The following is an 18,087-nucleotide window of genomic DNA, read 5'->3' on the forward strand; positions in this document are numbered from 1 at the left end:
AAAGGCATTTCCAGTGGAAATTGGCCGACATATCCTCAGCATAACCATGTATAATATCCACAAAAGAGGTTATACACACACAATACAGTAATATTATGTTGAAGCGCAGGACGTATCACTCCGCGAGGCTCCTGCCTACGATAGCCTTAATGCTCCAACAATCCTACAAGCAGTGCGGGTTCGTAGCTTAGCAAAGTCGTACCGAAACATTTGACAGATTCTCGAGCGCCGTGTACATAAAATCGTTTCGAGGTCAGTAAACACAACCAGAATTCAACATAAGGCACACAGGATTATAAGGGCCCTGTCGATTTTCAGAAAAAGCAAAGGATTGATTTTAAGTGTGCCGTATTTTCCAAAAAACACGGTAATAACGACGGCCCGCTAGCATGCTCTACCAAAAATAGTGCTTTGTTGTGTATCTGACGGATGAAAGCTAAACCAGTGCCACACCACTGAAGTTGCAGCATTTTTACAAACCAGTTCTGGTTCATCCGTTTCATTCAACGATCCACTTTTGCCCTTCTCATTCTGTGTTGCCACTATGTGCGTATGAAAACAAAGGCACTGCGCATGCGCGTTTTACCCATATTCTATCGCAATATTTCATTTTCTTATCGTTGCCCAACATTACACTGGTATTACCGTGAACGGTATGATATAGCCCAGCCCTACTTTCAGACAAGAACTGGTTGTGTACTACACACTAAAAAACTAACAGTCTCCACATGTCTGGTCTGTGGGGTAGGGATGCAGGGTTGGTGAAGCATGGTGGTGGCAACATCATGCTTTGGGGCTGCTTTTCTTTTGCTGGAACTGTGGTTTTAGTCAAATACTAAAGTTTTGATCTGAAATCCCAAGCATACATCCAAATCAACAAATAAATGGCTTCACCGGAAAAAAAGAAAATTAAAGTTTTGGAATGACCCAGCAGGGCCCAGACCTAAATCCAGTACAAAATCTGTGAGCTAAAGAGGGCTGTGTGCAAGACATGCGCTCCTACCCAACAAGACTGAATGCTGCAATTAAATCAAAATGTGCTTCAACACAGTTTTAGCATAAGGGTGCGCACACGTACAACTAGCTTATTCTTGTCTTATAGTGTCACATTAAAGGCAAGAAAATTTTTGAAATGATTTATTGTGATCTAATTTTTTTAACATCAGAAAAACCTGGCAGTTTAACAAGTGTGTGTACAACTACACTACAAGGCTTGTTGATACAAAGCTGATAAGAAAATGTCAAGTTAATGCATATTTTTAAAAACTACATACATCAGAGGTGGCTCCAGGTGAAGATGACGTAACTATCAGGTCATCTGAGAAGACTGACTTAATGGCACGACGGCTGAGAGCATTACAGGAGTGAATCTGCATTAATCCCCTTTGGCTAGCTTCCCAAAACTTGTCAGAGAGCTGTAATCCAGGTAACAATAGAGGCACTCATTGCAGCTTACAGTGAGGGCATTAAGTCACTCAGTTATTGTTCATTTTGAGTGTTTGGGAAGAAAAATGTAACAAAGTATGAACTACAGCAAACACATTTAGAAAAAAAAAGGATTTTTTCTAATATAGTTAAGTATAATTAAATCAGGGTTTTCTCCAAGAGGGACAAAAAGGCCTCTACAAATGTAGTCTCCATTTAGAATAAATGCCCAGTCTATCTGATTACGTTCGCCTTAACAAAGCAGTGATGCACTGTTTGTTTTGTTGCTTGTTACGACATCTCCGGGCTCCTCCATTTAGAAATGGACCAGAGAGAGGAAAATAAATGTCTGAGGAAAAGATGAAGAAAAACAAAGGGCCAGGAAAGACTGGACATGATGGCTACAGATGGAAATTTCACCCACAGTGCATCTCGTCTCAAACTCATTATCTATCTTTGCATAACAAGACCTTTATACTGATCTCATTCAGCCTGTCATTTTTTCTTTCTTGTCACAGTAAGATGCACCACTGCAAATGAATAACGACACACTGAATGCACTGCCCTCGCTGTTCAGGAGGGCGAGCGTGTCATTTTATGTGCCTAGGATTTTTAAGCTCGGTTCTGTTTGGATCCAAAAGCACAGACTGCAGTCTCAGCTTATATTTAAATAGTAAAAGTGTCATACTTTATTTTGGGAGCAGCTGGTGAGCTGCATGATAGCTAGACAAAACAGTAATAGTTAATAGAATAAATTCATGTTTTCTGGGTCATGTTGGTCTATGAAGCCATGCTTGGATGCCTCTGAATGCTCAGTGGGACAAGAAAAATGCTCTATAATGCCAGTCTATCTCCATTTTACAGTATGCTAACTATCCAAAAACAGCAAGACACAGATATTTGAAAATAGGCTCAAGTCATCACTCTAGGCAATGCAGGAAATAACACTAATGTGAGCCGGTAAGCGCTGTTACCAGCTCAGCCCTCTACCTGGCACACCCTCGGGCCACAGTCTTTTGGCCTGTAACTTCAACAACAGTGAAACAAGCTCTGTAAAGAAGAGCTCCTGCCTGTGTCTAAACCAACTTATGTATTCAGAGGGTGTGGCATGTTTTTTTGTAGCTCACAGAATACAGCTAGAATATTCCAGTAAAAACTGTGCCATATTTTGCTATGCTTAAAAAATTCTGGATTAAATGGCAATGAAGCACTGCTTTTCATTGCCAGAAGTCTGTTAAATCCTGTCAGTGAAACCAATGATACTACAGTATTACCAACACCCACGTTTGTTAAGTACACTTGTACACTTTCTCACCTTCTAAGACTTAAATGCAAAGAGTAACACCACTACTACATCTGTGATCTAAATACACAATGACTGGGCACATTTTTTTTAGGTACACTGTTGAACTGGTTGTTAGCAAAAACATTTAATCAGTCAGTCACATGGCAGAAACCCAGTGCATTGAAGTTCAATCCAAACATCAATAAGAAAGAAAGATTACTCTGAATGTGGTAATTAAGATGTGGTAATCTTAATGTCATTAATGCCGCAGGTCGGAGGGGAGTGATCACTTTGGTTCACTCAGATAGGAAGGCAACAGTAACTCAAATAACCATTCATTGCAACCAGGGTATACAGAAGAGCATCTCTGAGCACACATGACACTGAAACTTGGAGCAGATGGGCTACAGCAGCAGAAGACCACACCACCTGCCACTCCTGTCAGCTACGAACAGGAAATTGAGGCTACAGTTTGCACAGGCTCACTGAAATTGGACAACAGATGACTGAAAAACTGCTGCCTGGTCTGAGAAGTCTTGATTTCTGCTCTAGCATTGAGGTGGTAGGGACAGAATTGGGCATAAATCCATCCTGGGCTATTAACGATTCAAGCTGCTGGTGGTGGTATGATGATTATTTGTTTGGGACGCATTAGTACCTTAAAGCCTTTAAGACACATCTTCTGACGGCTGCTTCTAGCAGTGTAACGCTCCTTAAACATGACAATGAGTTCATTATACTCAATTGGCCTCCACAGTCACAAGATCACAATCGAATAGAGCACCTTTGGGATATAGTGAAATGGGAGACTGGTGTCATGGATGTGCTGCTGAAAAATGTGCATCAATAAAACCCGAGGAATGTTTCCAAAACTTGCTATGCAGAATAAAAGGCAAAAAGGTGCAACACTTTACTTTGGTATGTTAAGAAGTATAAAGAAATGAGTTTTGAATGTTTATATGAAATACACCTCTATTATGAGTAGTCACTGGGTGTGTGCATACTCACGACTAATGCAAGTTCTGGCATCGGGCATTTCAGCTAAACATAAACAGAAGTGAGAGGTGTGAAGTGTGTTCTGCTGGTGTATTATTAGTGCGACTGACTGACTTTAGCAGTGATTATAATCTGGCAACCTTCACTCTGGTTCAACCCAAAACACTCTTCATCTGTTTGAATAAAGGTTTGCCCTTCAGCGCAGTGCAGACTTAGAGCACTAATCCACCTTTTAGAGCAGCACACTCATGCTCTGCACGGCGGTTTCTCCAGGAAATTTCAGTTATCTGCTTATGCATTAACACACACACACACACACACACACGCACACTTACTTTCAAAGCTTTTTACACACAATTTAGGTGCATCGTATGATTTTACCTTTAATTTTAATTCTGTGAGGAACATAAATAACTTTTTCATAGTGAAACTAGAGTTCTACAGTTAGATTAACAAATAGTTGTAAGACAAAAAGCATACTGAAAATCTCAATTTGGAAAAAAGTAAACATGTTTGTTTAATATGACTAACTTTTTTAGAAAGATTAATTTTTTAAAATCTAGATTTCACTCTTTATGCTTGGCTAAGCTAGCTACCTATCTCGCTATTAACATGTGCAGCTAAAAGTTTGTAGGTTGCGAGTCGTTATGTAATTTAACTTATACACACTGCCACACTGAACTAATATGTACACTTGTTTAGCTTGTTGGCTTTTGGACAAAGGTGAGAATAGTTTCTACTGAGGATTTTGCAGTCACATAACCGCTAACCAGGTCACATTAACTTGGCCACCATATTGGTAGTCTCAAGTGACTAATGCCCTAGTCACATAGTGACTATCTGGCAACCAGTGAAGGAAAAATAGGCATTCACCAACCGGTTGGTAAGCTGTTGCTGGAGGTTGACGGCAGTCACCGTTTCAATTATTTTGAAAGCCCCAGTCACATGGGAAAAAATTTCTTTGCAAATACGTCCTTGTGATTGCACTGTTCGCTAGCAGACGTAGTTCACATGGAACACGCTGCCTTGTCTGCAAACATTTGCCAGCTATTCTCTGAGCAGTAAAAAACGAGACACAAACTGGAAATGGACACCATTTGTCTTCAAAGTAAACGTTCCTTCTTTTGAAAAATGTTAGCACAAATTTTACTTTCAAAGTAAATACCCTCAGTTTCTGGTTTGTATTGCAAAACGTTTTACTACCGCTCAGATAGTAGCTGTGTTTGCAGACATGTGGGCATGCTCCATTGCAAACTACCATTGACCAGTTTTACCTAGGAGTTACGCTACAGCTAAATGCTAGCTGTGCTAGCATACTCTGCTAAAGTCCTGAAAACATCCGTGTAGTCACCAGAAGGTGCTGTCAAAGGAAGCTATTGTTCAAAGTTGCACTTTGTGGCTATTGTAGCTTCAGGTATACTGCTATCAGACACATTAAAAGAGCATGTGCTGAAAAATAGTAACATCCATTACTAATTCACTCATCAAATCACTATGCAGATCAAGTCTGACTAAAGATATGGAAGAAAACTGAGCAGCTTTTTAGCACAGTTCAATAAGAGAAGCCACAGCCTGTCACTGACTGATGAGGGGAATTTAGCGACCGAAACAGCGTTCACTGAACCATTAAAGAGATGAAAAGGAGAAAGGCAGACACACTACCCTATATGCACACATACCTATTCAAACAAACACACACACACACACACACACACACAAACACACAGGGGGGATTTGTCAGCCTCTCTCCATGTGACAAGTCCTGCTAGGCTCCTGCTCTCACTCTCATTATTGCGATTATGGTGAAAGCCTGAGAAACAGTGAACTCCTCAAACACACACAAAAACACAGGCTTCATATATATAGCCTGACTATAGACTGACTGAGACCTGCTATTGTGACTGATAAAAGGAATCAACAAGAAACGATGTCACACTAATAAAAAGGAGGCGAGTCACACCATGACCACCATGCTGCTTATCTCATCTTTCCTAAAACACAGCCAGTCAAATGCTGACATCAGTATTCCTGCCAATAAGAAAATCAATTCAATCCCCTAGAGCCAGTCCCAGTGCATCATCACTAACAAATCAACATTAACAGTAAACCTCGACATCTGATTCCTACTTAATTTAATCCTGTGTGATTTATTTTTAGCTTTAAGCACCACTTACAGCTGAGGGCACTGAGTGATTCAGCAAAAACAGAAAGGCACATCTGAGCCAAAGGGCAGCAGACACGACTCTTTTCTCCGCATTTCACAGTGAAACCAGCAGAGTCACAGTCACATCATCACAGTCATATATTTTTAGATCCCGAAACACTTGGAGTTAGTTGGTATGAGCAGTGCTGACTGCTAACTCAAAATGAGTATAACCAAATTTTATATTTGTTTGACTTGTTGTTTTTTTTGTTGTTTTTTTTTTTTTTTTTACATGTGATATTAGTATATTAGTTACAGATTATTATAATCAAACACATACTGATTTTTATACAAGTAGAAGCCTCCAGGCAACATCAACTGGCAAAACTGCAGTTCCTCACATGGCCACTTGAGGCAACTTAAGAAGCTGCAGTAATTTCTCTTGCCAAGTTCCCCCTTTATGACAGATAGCACGTGAATTTTTATAGAACTCACCTGTTTAAGCTGTGCATAGCTTTAAGAGTATATGTTTCTACAATAGAATCACTGTGGAGACTTCTTTGTGTTGCTAGTTTTATGGGCATATCTAAAAACTACAAGAAAGACCGTGTGCGTCCTCCTTAGGGATTTGAAGCCTCAGGTTTACACTGTTGACTGGTAATTATGTAGCAATGTGTTTCAGGTCATTTCACAAAGAAATACGAAATACAAAAGTAATATAACAACTAGTGTAATGAGATACTTTTGTTAGAGTTTAATGAGGTAACTTAAGGCATTATTTTTCAGAAAAGTAACAAGTATTGTGTAATAAGTTACTTTTTTTGAGGGTCAACCCCAAGACTGATAACAATGAATTATGAAGGCACTTTGCTAACCAAGCCGGCTAGCCAGTTGTAGCAATTGCGAGACACTTAGGAAGTCAAAATTATGAGATATGTAACTCAAAATAACTCAGACAGTAACTCCAAAGTTTTGAAATAAAAACCTGAAATGTTGAACAGTGGAAAAAAAATACTTTTGTATTTTAAAGAATAGACTATCACTCTATTCTTTAAAATACAAAAGTATTACAAATGAGCTATTCATCAACTGACATATCCCAGGTCCAAATTTACTTTAGGACATAAAAAATATGTTCTAATTTAATGCTAGTAGAGTCTAATCATCTTATTAGGAATAATTTAACCGAACTGGGAAAATTACCCAAAGTAAAATGTAACACTGTCAAACATAGCACATGTACAAATGTAAAAAGTGTCCACCTGGTAAAAGAATAAAAGCCTAACTATATGTCTGTAGTTAGCTAGGTTTTTGTAATTAAGTAAGTAAGTAAGTAAGTAACCCATTATTCAAAGTTTAGATAATTAAGTTTGTGAGCTGCATTTTTTGTGCAACTGAGAAAATTACAGACTAAAGCTACTATGGCATAAACCTAGGGTGTGAAATTTGGTTTCAAAACTGAGTTTACAAGTGAAAGCAGAGTTTTGGCTACTTGTAATCATTTTTTGTTCTTTGTTCTTTTTCTAGACACCTCAAATTAAAAAGAAATCCTCTGTAAAAACTCGGGTGAAACAGTTGAAGTTGTCCGTAAGTTGTTGATCTGAGTTGACTGTAGTTTTTTGAAGTGCTGTAACTGCAGATTGAAGAGAGAGATGCTACCCAATAGTGGATAATGAGGCTATAAGCAAGTCACAGTAACACATGCACACCACTCACTGGTGCATACAATCTCACGCACAAGGTCTACCTCGTCATTTGATGCTAATGTAACTGAGACAAGGGAACTGCAAACACTCAGATTTCAGTGACACTTCCCAACTTTCTTCGAGCCAAAGTTCTCTGTTGGGAGGTAAACACCGAAACTCTATTCTTCCGCGCTCTAAAAAGGAAACATAACTGTAGTGCGGCTCTAATTTACATTCCTTTAAACGTGTGCAAGTGTGCATCAAGAACACCTTCAAGTACAGCATAATGACTACCTTATATAACAACACGCACACTGTACGCCTCTTTAAGCCAGCAGGTGCACAAGTTGTGTTTTTCCGTTATTTGTGTGTGTGTGTGTGTGTGTGTGTGTGTGTGTGTGTGTGTGTGTGTGTGTGTGTGTGTGTGTGTATAGACTAGCTTGTGTAATATGTTCCTAGTAGCCTTGGGCAAAGGGAAGAACAAGGAGGTACAGAAATGACACAAGGAGAGAAAGTAGATCCTAAGTACAGAGCGAACCCTCCAGCCACAACAAGCAGCTACTGCTTTAACTCACCACAACACAGCACGGCTGCATTTTTAGTAACAGCCTCTATTGTCTAGCAGCTCGTCTTGAGATCTAGAGCCAATTCATTGGGTCACACTCTTCAGTGTGCCGAGAGAGTCAAAGAGTCAGTCGAGAGATTCATCTGTACAAGAAATTCATTGTTAAAATGTGGGACGTGTGCACAGATGAAATTGACAGGTTACATCCAAAAAACCCTCCAAGTTAAAGCCAATAATTTGGGTTGAATTTAAACATCTTTTGAAACAGCTCTAAAGCATTAAAATTGAAGGTGCAGTTAAATGTAACTACAAGAATACCATACACCAGAAGGACATCTATCCAGCCATCCATCCAGGAGCTTTTTTGGCACAGTTTGGGTCTACTACCTTTACAGATTATGGTCAGTACAAAGAGTTAAATTATTTCTATCCTCATGAGGATAGACTTTTCCAAGGTAGTAGTACCCCCATACACAGGATCACAGAATTGCTCAAAGGGTACGACAATGATGTGAATCGCACGGCCTTTGCAGGGGTGAGATTTTAACTCAAAGTCAATCCTTTGAGAGATTTTGGACAGATATACTGCCCTTCTTTGTCATCAAAACACCAAAATGAGGTCATAACTTTCGTACAAATGCCGTTCTGTCCCTCTGGTAGTGAATGTTTGTAAAGCTCTTAACCCTCACATTTGGCATTGTCAGGGTAAACATTTGTTTGCCTTGCTCTATTTTAATATCTTGTTTAAAATAGATTATCACTGTCAAAGGATCAAGCTGATAATTTATCGCAGTACAGTAAGAAACATGCATCTCTAGTATGCTTTGCAAGATGATATGTGCTCCACAGTTTTCCCCCACCTCAGAAAAAAAAAGAAAAAAGATCTTGGGAATTTCCATTCTTTCTCAGTGAACGATGCATTCGTGTCATTTTGCACTTGGTGTTCTACAGAAGCCAATAAAGAAGTATTGTATGAAGCCCACCTTTAATCATTCTTTTCTCTGGAATCTGGTGTGGAAACAACACCAGACAATGGTGGTGGTGGGGGGGTCGGAAAAGACCGAGTAGGAAAGAAGAAAAAAGAGGGCATTCTGCTGACTCAGGCTTTTTGTTTCCCTCCCTCAAGCTGCCCTTAGATCTGTGGCAGTCCAGTCACAGGGGCATCGCTGCACACCCCTACACGTAAAAGGACCCAAGGTTGTCATGGTAACAGCTAACATGAGTCCACGCAGGCTGCCAAAGGAAAAATGCGACGGGGTCACGGATGAAAGTTCTGACAGCTTCCTGGGTCAAAGATCGCCGGGCAGGAAAGAGGGAAAGGTGGAAGAGGATGGTGGTTATCACCTTGAGAGGCAGCCAGAGAGGGCATATCAGCACACGCACACACACACACACACGCACACACACACACACAGGCCTCCAGCACTGATACCGGCTTAATAAAAACATTCCATTTTGACAAGGACAGTTCGGCCCATAATGGCACATGTGGGAGTCACGCGGAAATTCAAGAAGGCAACACAAACACAGCAAGCATGAAACAAGCAGGAGAGTTTTGAAATGAAGCTACAGTAAACAAATAAATACTAATATTAGGAAAAATCTATACTGAACTAACCTCTGCGCTATTTAGACAGAACTTACTGAATATCAGTAACAACATAATCACATGACAGAAGCTGGCAGATGGCTTGCAGCATGCTTCTCTTTGTGTCTCAGTTCACTTGAGTTGATTCATGAATATTTATCGTGAATACGCTTGGATGGATGCTGCTCAGAGGAGGCACACACACACACACACACACACACACACACACACACACACACAGGGAGGTTTTGGTTCACCGCAGCGGACGCACGGGCCTTTGCCCTCAAACATAATCCACAAAGGTCAAAGAGGAGGAGCCAGTAGGCGTCAGACAATCTGGAAAAAGCAGCTGGGTGCTGGTTTCTAACAATACTTGTTTTTATTGTTGTTATAACACAGAAACTTTATTTGGTACCTATGCTTTTTCAATGTCCTGTCTATGTTGAGTACAGTCAGAGCACACGCCACCTGACTACAGCGTAGAGTAAAAACCATGAGGAATTTCTATAACTAGATCTTTTTGACAGAAACCCCACTGCCATGATGGACGCAGGTGTTATGAATCACATTAATGGGGGTCCTGTTCCACATGAGCACTGAGCCTTTATTAATGTGATTAGTCACACCTGTGTTTGTCTCCTACTCCAGGTCATAATGGCTGCTGCGAGGAAGGTTAGTGACTGAAAGAGAATATTTGTGGTGATCTAATCTAGCACGATGGTCTTAAATCATCTTTGCACTAACATTAACTCCATCCATCCATCCGCTTATCCTTCCTTAACTCATTTAATAAAAACTAGAATTTGATAACATGGCTACAGTTTTGTTGGGTTTTTTTGTAACCAAGTAAGTAACCAACTCATGGACAAGATGCACTGTTTTAAAGCATAGTTTTGGTATTTCTACTAGGTTAAATGGACATCACATATGCAATCCTCAGCGACAACATTAACATCACCTACCAAATATTAAAAACGTCCTGCTCATCCACCAAAGCAGCTCTGATCCATTCCTTCAGGTGGGTTAAAGCCACTGGATGTGGCTTGTTTCAGTGCATTCTAATGATGCACTATCAGATTGGGATGTGAAATATTTGAAGGCCATCTTAACACATTTTACTCTTATTTCTGAGCAGTTTCTGCAGGGTGGTGGGTGACGTTGCACTGTTTCCCACACACAGACTTTAATAGAGCGGGATGATTTATGACTGCAGTTAGATTTTTTTTTTTTAATTTTCCATCACTGAACAATCCACTTGCGGTCAATCCCCAGAAAGTCTCTCTTCCCATGGTGGGACAGACTCCAGATCCACTGCAGATGGACTACAGTTGGCTATGGCAGCCCCTTCTTCTTTAGAACTGGTTTATGTGCTGCTTTACCAAAATCAGTGGGGCTGCATGATGCTGCTGCTTTTGGAAGTTAAAGTTGCAGTCCACTGACAGAGAAACTGTAAAGACTGGAGAGGCAGCTGACTGTTGCTTATTTACTGGAATAAGGCATGTATTACGAGTAACGAGAAGATGAAAGTTACTCACGTTACCTGTTAGAAGTTTTAAGGTTATGGCTGTATTTTGTCCAAACTGTTGGCTCAATAGGTGCTGCCTAAGTTTATATAGCTTCTTGGTGCATTCAAAATAAGTACATTATTTTAAAGTATTCACTCAAGCCCATCTAATTAATGAGGAAAAGCTATCTGCTGTGGATTCCAAAGTAACTACGAAACCTGAAACCTCACTGCTCACCACTTCTGCCTGTAGGCTTTGAATTTTTAAAGCTGCGCCTCGAGGACATCGACAATCTAATTAGATCTCTTGGCCGGCTCCTTCGGGCTGACTTTGTAAAATCAATTATTTCTCAGATAAATCATTAAGGTTTTGCATGATTTTTTGTGCACCATTGTGCCCAAACATGCACACACAGATGGGCTGTTACATAAGAAGATAGATCTTACACATGGGGATAGGCCAGTAAACACTTTGTATTTGCTAAATCACCCAACATCGTACCACTGAAGTGCCCCATCTGTATGCTGTCAGGTGTGGAAAAATTTTTTTAAAACCACAAAGGAAAGAACAGCAAACACATCTTAAGATCCATCAAGAAAGCACATTCTCTTTTAAAGAACAAATTGATTTTTATGTTATATCATCTTTCCAGTAATAAATCAAGGAGACACAAGAACACCCTGTTATGCCGTCCTTCTGTTAGATCTCCAGATGTCTTTCTTTCTTGTTATTTTCTTTTACCACTCAAAAAAAGAAAAAAGAAGAGATGATAAAAGTGCATTTCATCACTTTGGACTGTATGGGACGGGGGATTAGGCGCTCGCTCACAGACAGCATTAGCCACGCAGGCTGAGGCAGGTAGAGGTTGGCAACCTGCTGGCTGATTACTGGAGACACACAGATGAAGCTAACTAGACTGTTACAGGAGCTGGGAGAAAGCTGGCAGTCAAAATGTTTCAGAGGTAAGAATCACAGTTCACCACAACATTTCAAAATAATTAGAATGTTGCCACGGCGATTAATGAGCTGAAAACATCAACGCGAAGCTGTGGTTGAATGTTCAAAGACGTGAAATGAGCCGTTCAGGTGTGACCTGCAAGTGACTGTCTGTGAAAATTAATCAAAGACGGGACATTTTCTAAAGGTTTCGTATTAATCAGCAACACAAAAAAAGAAACAGGTGTGACAACTTAAGAAAAGTATGCAGACTTTATAATGACAATTTGTATTTCGTTCATATTGGTTATCACAGGAAATTCAAGGCTTTTTTAAGTTGGAGGTTTTGTTTCTTCTGTCTCGTCTTCATGTTGTTTTAACAGCTAGGTGTGAGGCAGCCACGTGACAATAACACGATTAGCTAAAGAAACACGAGGCTGAGCGACTTGCTGAGAGTTATGTTTAGCATTAACGGTGGATTTTCATTCTTGGGAAAAGTACAGTAAATTTGCACATCTGCCTACTAAGAGCTCAGTTCAACTGCTGCACTGTATGTTTTTGAATTCTAACATATGTATTCATATTCAGTAATTACTCTGGCTGCCAAAAAATAAATAATTCTTACAATTTCTACATTGCCACATCACAACAGTCCCTTCAAAGCAGTTTATATTATAAAGTAGCTGCAGGAATTTCAAGGGTGCCGAGCCAGATCTCCAATTAACTGAGTCTGGCTTCTAAAGCAACAAACAGACTACAATTATTATTGTTATCATTACTACTAAAGGAGGCCAAGGATTAACTAAACATTTGCAACCCAGTATAATGCCAAAGTGTACAATAGCAGCCCATTCCCAGCTAGGGCTGTTCGATATAACGATATAAAAACGTCTATCGTTTCATTTTACGCTATCGTTTGTTTCGTGGTGTCGCAAAATAAACTGTTTACGGCAATATTTTTTCATCGTTTTCATGGTCACTGTAGTGGCTATATTAATTTCTTAAACTTCTCTCTTTCTCTTATATTTAATATAACCACACTATGGACGGACAAGCGCCTGTTTTTATGCGTTGTCGTTAGCAACAATGATTGTAAAATCATCGCGTGTCCGCTTGTTTATTTTCCACATAAACCTTTCACAATAAAGCTCAAGATCCTGTTGAGACTTTTCAAAATAAACTGAATCACGTGAAAGAGGATGCAGAGTGTTTACGGATGAAAAGCAACAAAGAGCCGCCAGGTGCTAAAAAATAAACCTTAGACTCAAACGTTAGAACAGGCTTTTCCCCGCAGCACGCCATGTAATAAATACTCACAAAGAAAATGGCAGCCGTTACAACTTACGTCTAAAAATGTATCGTTTCACGCATCGGTTAAAACACTCGACTACAGGTACACGACACCCAGCTGGAAACACTTCACGCAAGTCGAGTTGCCCGAGAAAATGTTACATTTTTGTGATTTATATAAGATAAGATAGAACTTTATTAATCCCTCGGGTGGGTTCCTCTAGGAAATTCGGTTTCCAATAGCACAGCACCGACAGAAGTTACAGAATGTGAGCAGAATAACATATATACACACATATATAAATACAGAGACCTAAATAAAGAGTTTACAAAAGGGATGAATAGAATAAATAGGAATAAGAATACAAGAGAATTGGTTATTATTAACAAAAAGTATTACACAGTGAAAAGGCACTACAGCTTAGTTGTAGTGCCTTCGTTATCGGGACAATAGATGTCTTATATTGGGATATGAGATTTTGGTCATAACACACAGCCCTATTCCCAGCCCACTCCTGAGGCGTAATATACCGACGGTTTGTCAAGTCCGGTCACCTTTCGCGCCGGGTTATGGATGAAATCCAGTAGAATGATCCTCCCGCGGTAATACACGTTCCAGCCCTGTATTCTGCCATAACCATAACCTTATCCCTAACGTTAACCACAACTTTAATGAAGTTAAATCGCTTTGGAAAACACTAGCTAAGTAAAATGAATGTACACATGTAGATTGATTCCAAACGGTTCTCATTTTTCCGATCTCATAATATAGGAACATGTTGGGTTCCTGGAAGCGTAATATACCGACGATTTGTCACCTAGCGTAAAATGTTACGCTTTGGGAGTGAGAACGCGTTGACAATAGACGCCGTGTAATGCAGCAGTCCCCAACCTTTTTTGCACCACGGACCGGTTTATATCCGACAATATTTTTACGGACTGCCATTTAAGGTGCCGTGGATAAATGCAACAAAATAAAACCAGTACCCCAAAAAAAGAACATTTATTCATAACACTCGGGAAAAGACCCAGGGGAACGGAGTTAACAATAAAAACAATGAAACCCTCCCCCATAAAAAACCCATCAATTTTACACCTGAACCTCAACCTTCGCGGCCCGGCACGAAAAGACTCACGGACCGATACCGGTCCATGGCGCGGGGGTTGGGGACTGCTGGTGTAATGGACACAGATGAAGACGTTGCAGTAACTTGCAGTACCAGCAGAGGGAGATATTTTATTTCAACCCAACATAAAAATAATTGTGGGACAGCATTTAAAGAGACATTAGTAACACTTTTACATGTAAATATACATTAGCCACCTGGCTTAATCGTTTCAGGCGTAGAACAATGTTGGAATGTACCTTATACCTTCCTTGGTCTCCCTGGTCTTCCTTAGCTTTAAATATATTGTCTCCCCGTGTTGGTACTGCAGTGAAGTGAAGATTACACTATGTAATAAGTCGTTAGCTAAAGGTTTGTGACTAATTTTGAGTTATTATCTCAAAATTTCAACTGAACTGAAAATTTCAAGTTATTTAAACTCTATTTTCAATTTCAAGTTTTCTCCTAAGTTTGAGTTGGTAAGCTGAAATTTTGAAAAAAGGAACTCAAAACTTTAAAGTTTGACTTATGAACAAGAAAAATACTTTTTTCAGTGATGGAAACGAGCTTCCGAATAGCAATCTCGACAATGACGGTTTGTGCTAGCATGTTAGCGCACAAAAGGCCATTTAAAGCCATATATCAGTGTTCTTGTTGGAGGTATGTTCAAGATTCATTGCCCTTTCAGTTCTGCTTTGGTGAACACAAAAATCCTGTCTGGCACTTGCTTAATATTCCACTGTGTTAACTAGCTGGCTGCTAATACTCCTGGTTGGCTGTTTGGTGTGGGATTGGTGAACAGAGCTCTTGTTGAACTGTCCTCTGATAATATTGCTGAATCCTACCAGCATATTAACTAGCTAGCAACTTGTCTTTAGGCTGTTTGTGGACACACAAGTTAGCAGCTAGCTAGTAAACATGATTTACTAGCTGTTTGGTGCTAGACACATAGCATGTAGCTGGATTATTATCAGTTTAGTTAAAATTACCCCACTGCTCTGAAAGGCAACAGTGCCAAGAAGAACACAGTAAATCCAAATAATAAGCTGAAAGACTAAAATGTTCCACGGAGCTGATTCTAAATAAAGGGCTGGGTTGTAATTCATGAAGAGTTAGCCACTTTCATAACCCATATGGCAGGGGTATTGAACTCCAGGCCTTGAGGGCCAGTGTCCTGCAGGTTTTAGCTATCACCCTAAGTCAACACACCTGAATCAAATGATTAGTTCATTACCAGGCTTCTGGAGAACTTCAAGACATGTCAAGGAGGTCATTTAGCCATTTAAATCAACTGTGTTGGATCAAGGACACACCTAAAACGTGCAGGACTCCGGCCCTCAAGGCCTCGAGTTTGACATCTGTGCCATATGGTCATCAGACTTATGGTTTAAGTAAAAATATTAGGCCAACATAAAACGTCATGTTTAAGCATTAGACCTTTTATAAGTTCATCAAAATAGCCTGTCGCTCTTCTCACACTTACAATTCAGACTCCCCCAAGTGCAATTTAGTCTAGTTTTGAACTTAACTAAAGTTGTATTCATGTACTTACACTGAGAAAAATGAAACATGCCTCTAAATTCATCTAACCAAATACATAAGAAGAGACATAAATGTGTGTGCCCAAAGCATTCTTCGTGAGAATAGAGGTTACTTATGTCAAAGAAGTAAAGAAAATCAAACAAATCATGAACAAACTTATAGATGAAAACCTAAACCAATGAAAAGCCTTTTTGTCTGACCTTCAATAGGACAACAGACCAACAAACACAACAAAGGCGCTTTAAATAATTACTGCACCTGACCTTTCTAACAAGATACAAAAGCAGGTAGGACAAAAACATGCAGATCTTTATTTGCCACACATCAAACAGCCTGCGTATGAGGCTCAGGCTGTTTTGTGTGTTCACATTAAGCTAAGACAGGAAGCCAGACAAATGCAATGTTCCAATATGAATTGAATCTTATTATTAAAGAGAGCAGCAGAGCATGTGATTGGGGGGTGAGGTGGGGTGGGGGTGTACAGACAGATAGACAGATTATTTATTATCCATGAAGAAGAGAGAGAGAGAGCTTGTAAACTGAGCTGGCTCAGTAAACAAGAGTTCTGGGTCAAAGTCTGAATGCACAACAAGGAGCGAGAGGGACAAGGAGAAACGTGAGAGGGACGGGAGCTTTTTGTCCTCTCCTCCAACGAGATCACATGACAGTTCAGGTTTTTAATCCAAGCACACACACACACAGACACACATTCCCATGCAAGTGGCTTCCAACATTATACTGGTGTCTTTATTGATTTGTTGTATTGCGACCAGATGACGGCTATCTCAGTGTGTGTGCTGTGTAAGTGACAGGACAGGACTGGCCTCAGGGACAAGGGTCAGAGCAGAATGATACAGCGAATGCGCGCGCACACACACGGAGTAACGCACAAAAGCAAGGCGAAATATCACAATGAGTGACTGCAAGGGGCTCAAATGCACCTGCATTTCTGAGAAGTGAGTGCATCCTTTGAAATCGTGTGGCTCACTCTTACTACAGGTGCAGTCTTCAAGGGAAGAAGCGGAAGGCCTAATCCCTCAGACACATATGGCATCCTCATTCATAAATCCAGTACAAAGCATGCAGGTATTAACAAGAGCAGCTCATGTAATCGAGAGCTATATTTGCTTTGCACACCATGCAAGAAAACTGCAGCAGCTCCTGCCAGCCAGCTTCAAAATAAAAGCAGGTTTAGTAAAGGAGTATTGTTGTTTTAGGCGAGCCCAGTCAAAATAAAAGCAGGAGTAACATGTGCATGGTCCCAAGCAGGTGTAACACGAGAGCATCTCAGGAGAGGCGTCTGCATCCTTACCTCAGGGCGACGCGCACCGAGCTCTCATCCGGCCCGCTGCTGCTCATGGTGGCACGGGAGGCTGGCCCGAAACAGCCCGCTTAAATATAGCTCAGTTTCGCTTTTTTTTTCTTTTCCCTTTATCCTCTTAGACGGGAGAGCGTCGCGGTCTCCCTCCCTCCCTCCCTGCTCCTCTCAATAAAGCGCTTTCTATCTTGGGCTTCCACCGCGGCCGCCGCTTTCGCCTCACCTCGTCGCCGGCTTGGAAATAAACCCCATTTTAAAGGCTCAATCTATTCTATATGAATAGATTTGGATTCCATGTTCAGGGAAAATGTGGCTAAGGATTCAGCCGTGGTCACCTCCTGGGAGGCATCGTCGCTTCCTCCGGCCCGGGTGGAGCGCGCTGTGTGAGTGTGGAGGAGCCGGGATCCGCCTGGCGTGTGATTGCCCTGGACGTAACCAAGCTCCTCCCCCCAGGAGAGCCGTACCAATCCAGGCAGGGGGCAACCTCACACACCAGCAATAATAAAAGTAATAATAATAATAATAATAACACACTTGTGTCGACTGTCAGCTCAGTGAAACTGACTTTATAGTGACATATCGCTAAAAACTCCAGAATATATGCATGGCCTGCAGTCCTTGAAACCCTAAACATGGCGATGTGAAGCGATTTTAAACTTCCACTTAATATAAACCTGGCCTCTTCTGTCTGTGTAATAATTAG

General features: G+C 40.6%; 1 protein-coding gene across 6 annotated transcripts in view; it reads right to left on the reverse strand.

The window, feature by feature from the left end:
* LOC102298159 (kinesin-like protein KIF21A) overlaps positions 1-17,811 on the reverse strand; it is a 42,082-nt gene extending 24,271 nt beyond the window's left edge. For 4 of the 6 annotated variants that reach the window (XM_042217930.1, XM_005915725.3, XM_005915724.3 and 1 more), the window contains exon 1: positions 17,379-17,810. In XM_042217930.1, coding sequence (XP_042073864.1) covers positions 17,379-17,425 — 47 coding nt within the window. In that variant the 5' untranslated portion in view covers positions 17,426-17,810. Of the gene's footprint in view, positions 1-17,378 lie in introns of all 6 variants that reach the window. The other 2 variants (XM_042217920.1, XM_042217921.1) reach the window with 1 other exon arrangement.
* Between the last annotated feature and the right edge of the window lie 276 nt (positions 17,812-18,087).

This window comes from Haplochromis burtoni, unplaced genomic scaffold, assembly GCF_018398535.1.
Source record: "Haplochromis burtoni strain Fernald_Lab_line unplaced genomic scaffold, NCSU_Asbu1 Contig_14, whole genome shotgun sequence".
Classification (NCBI taxonomy): domain Eukaryota; kingdom Metazoa; phylum Chordata; class Actinopteri; order Cichliformes; family Cichlidae; genus Haplochromis; species Haplochromis burtoni.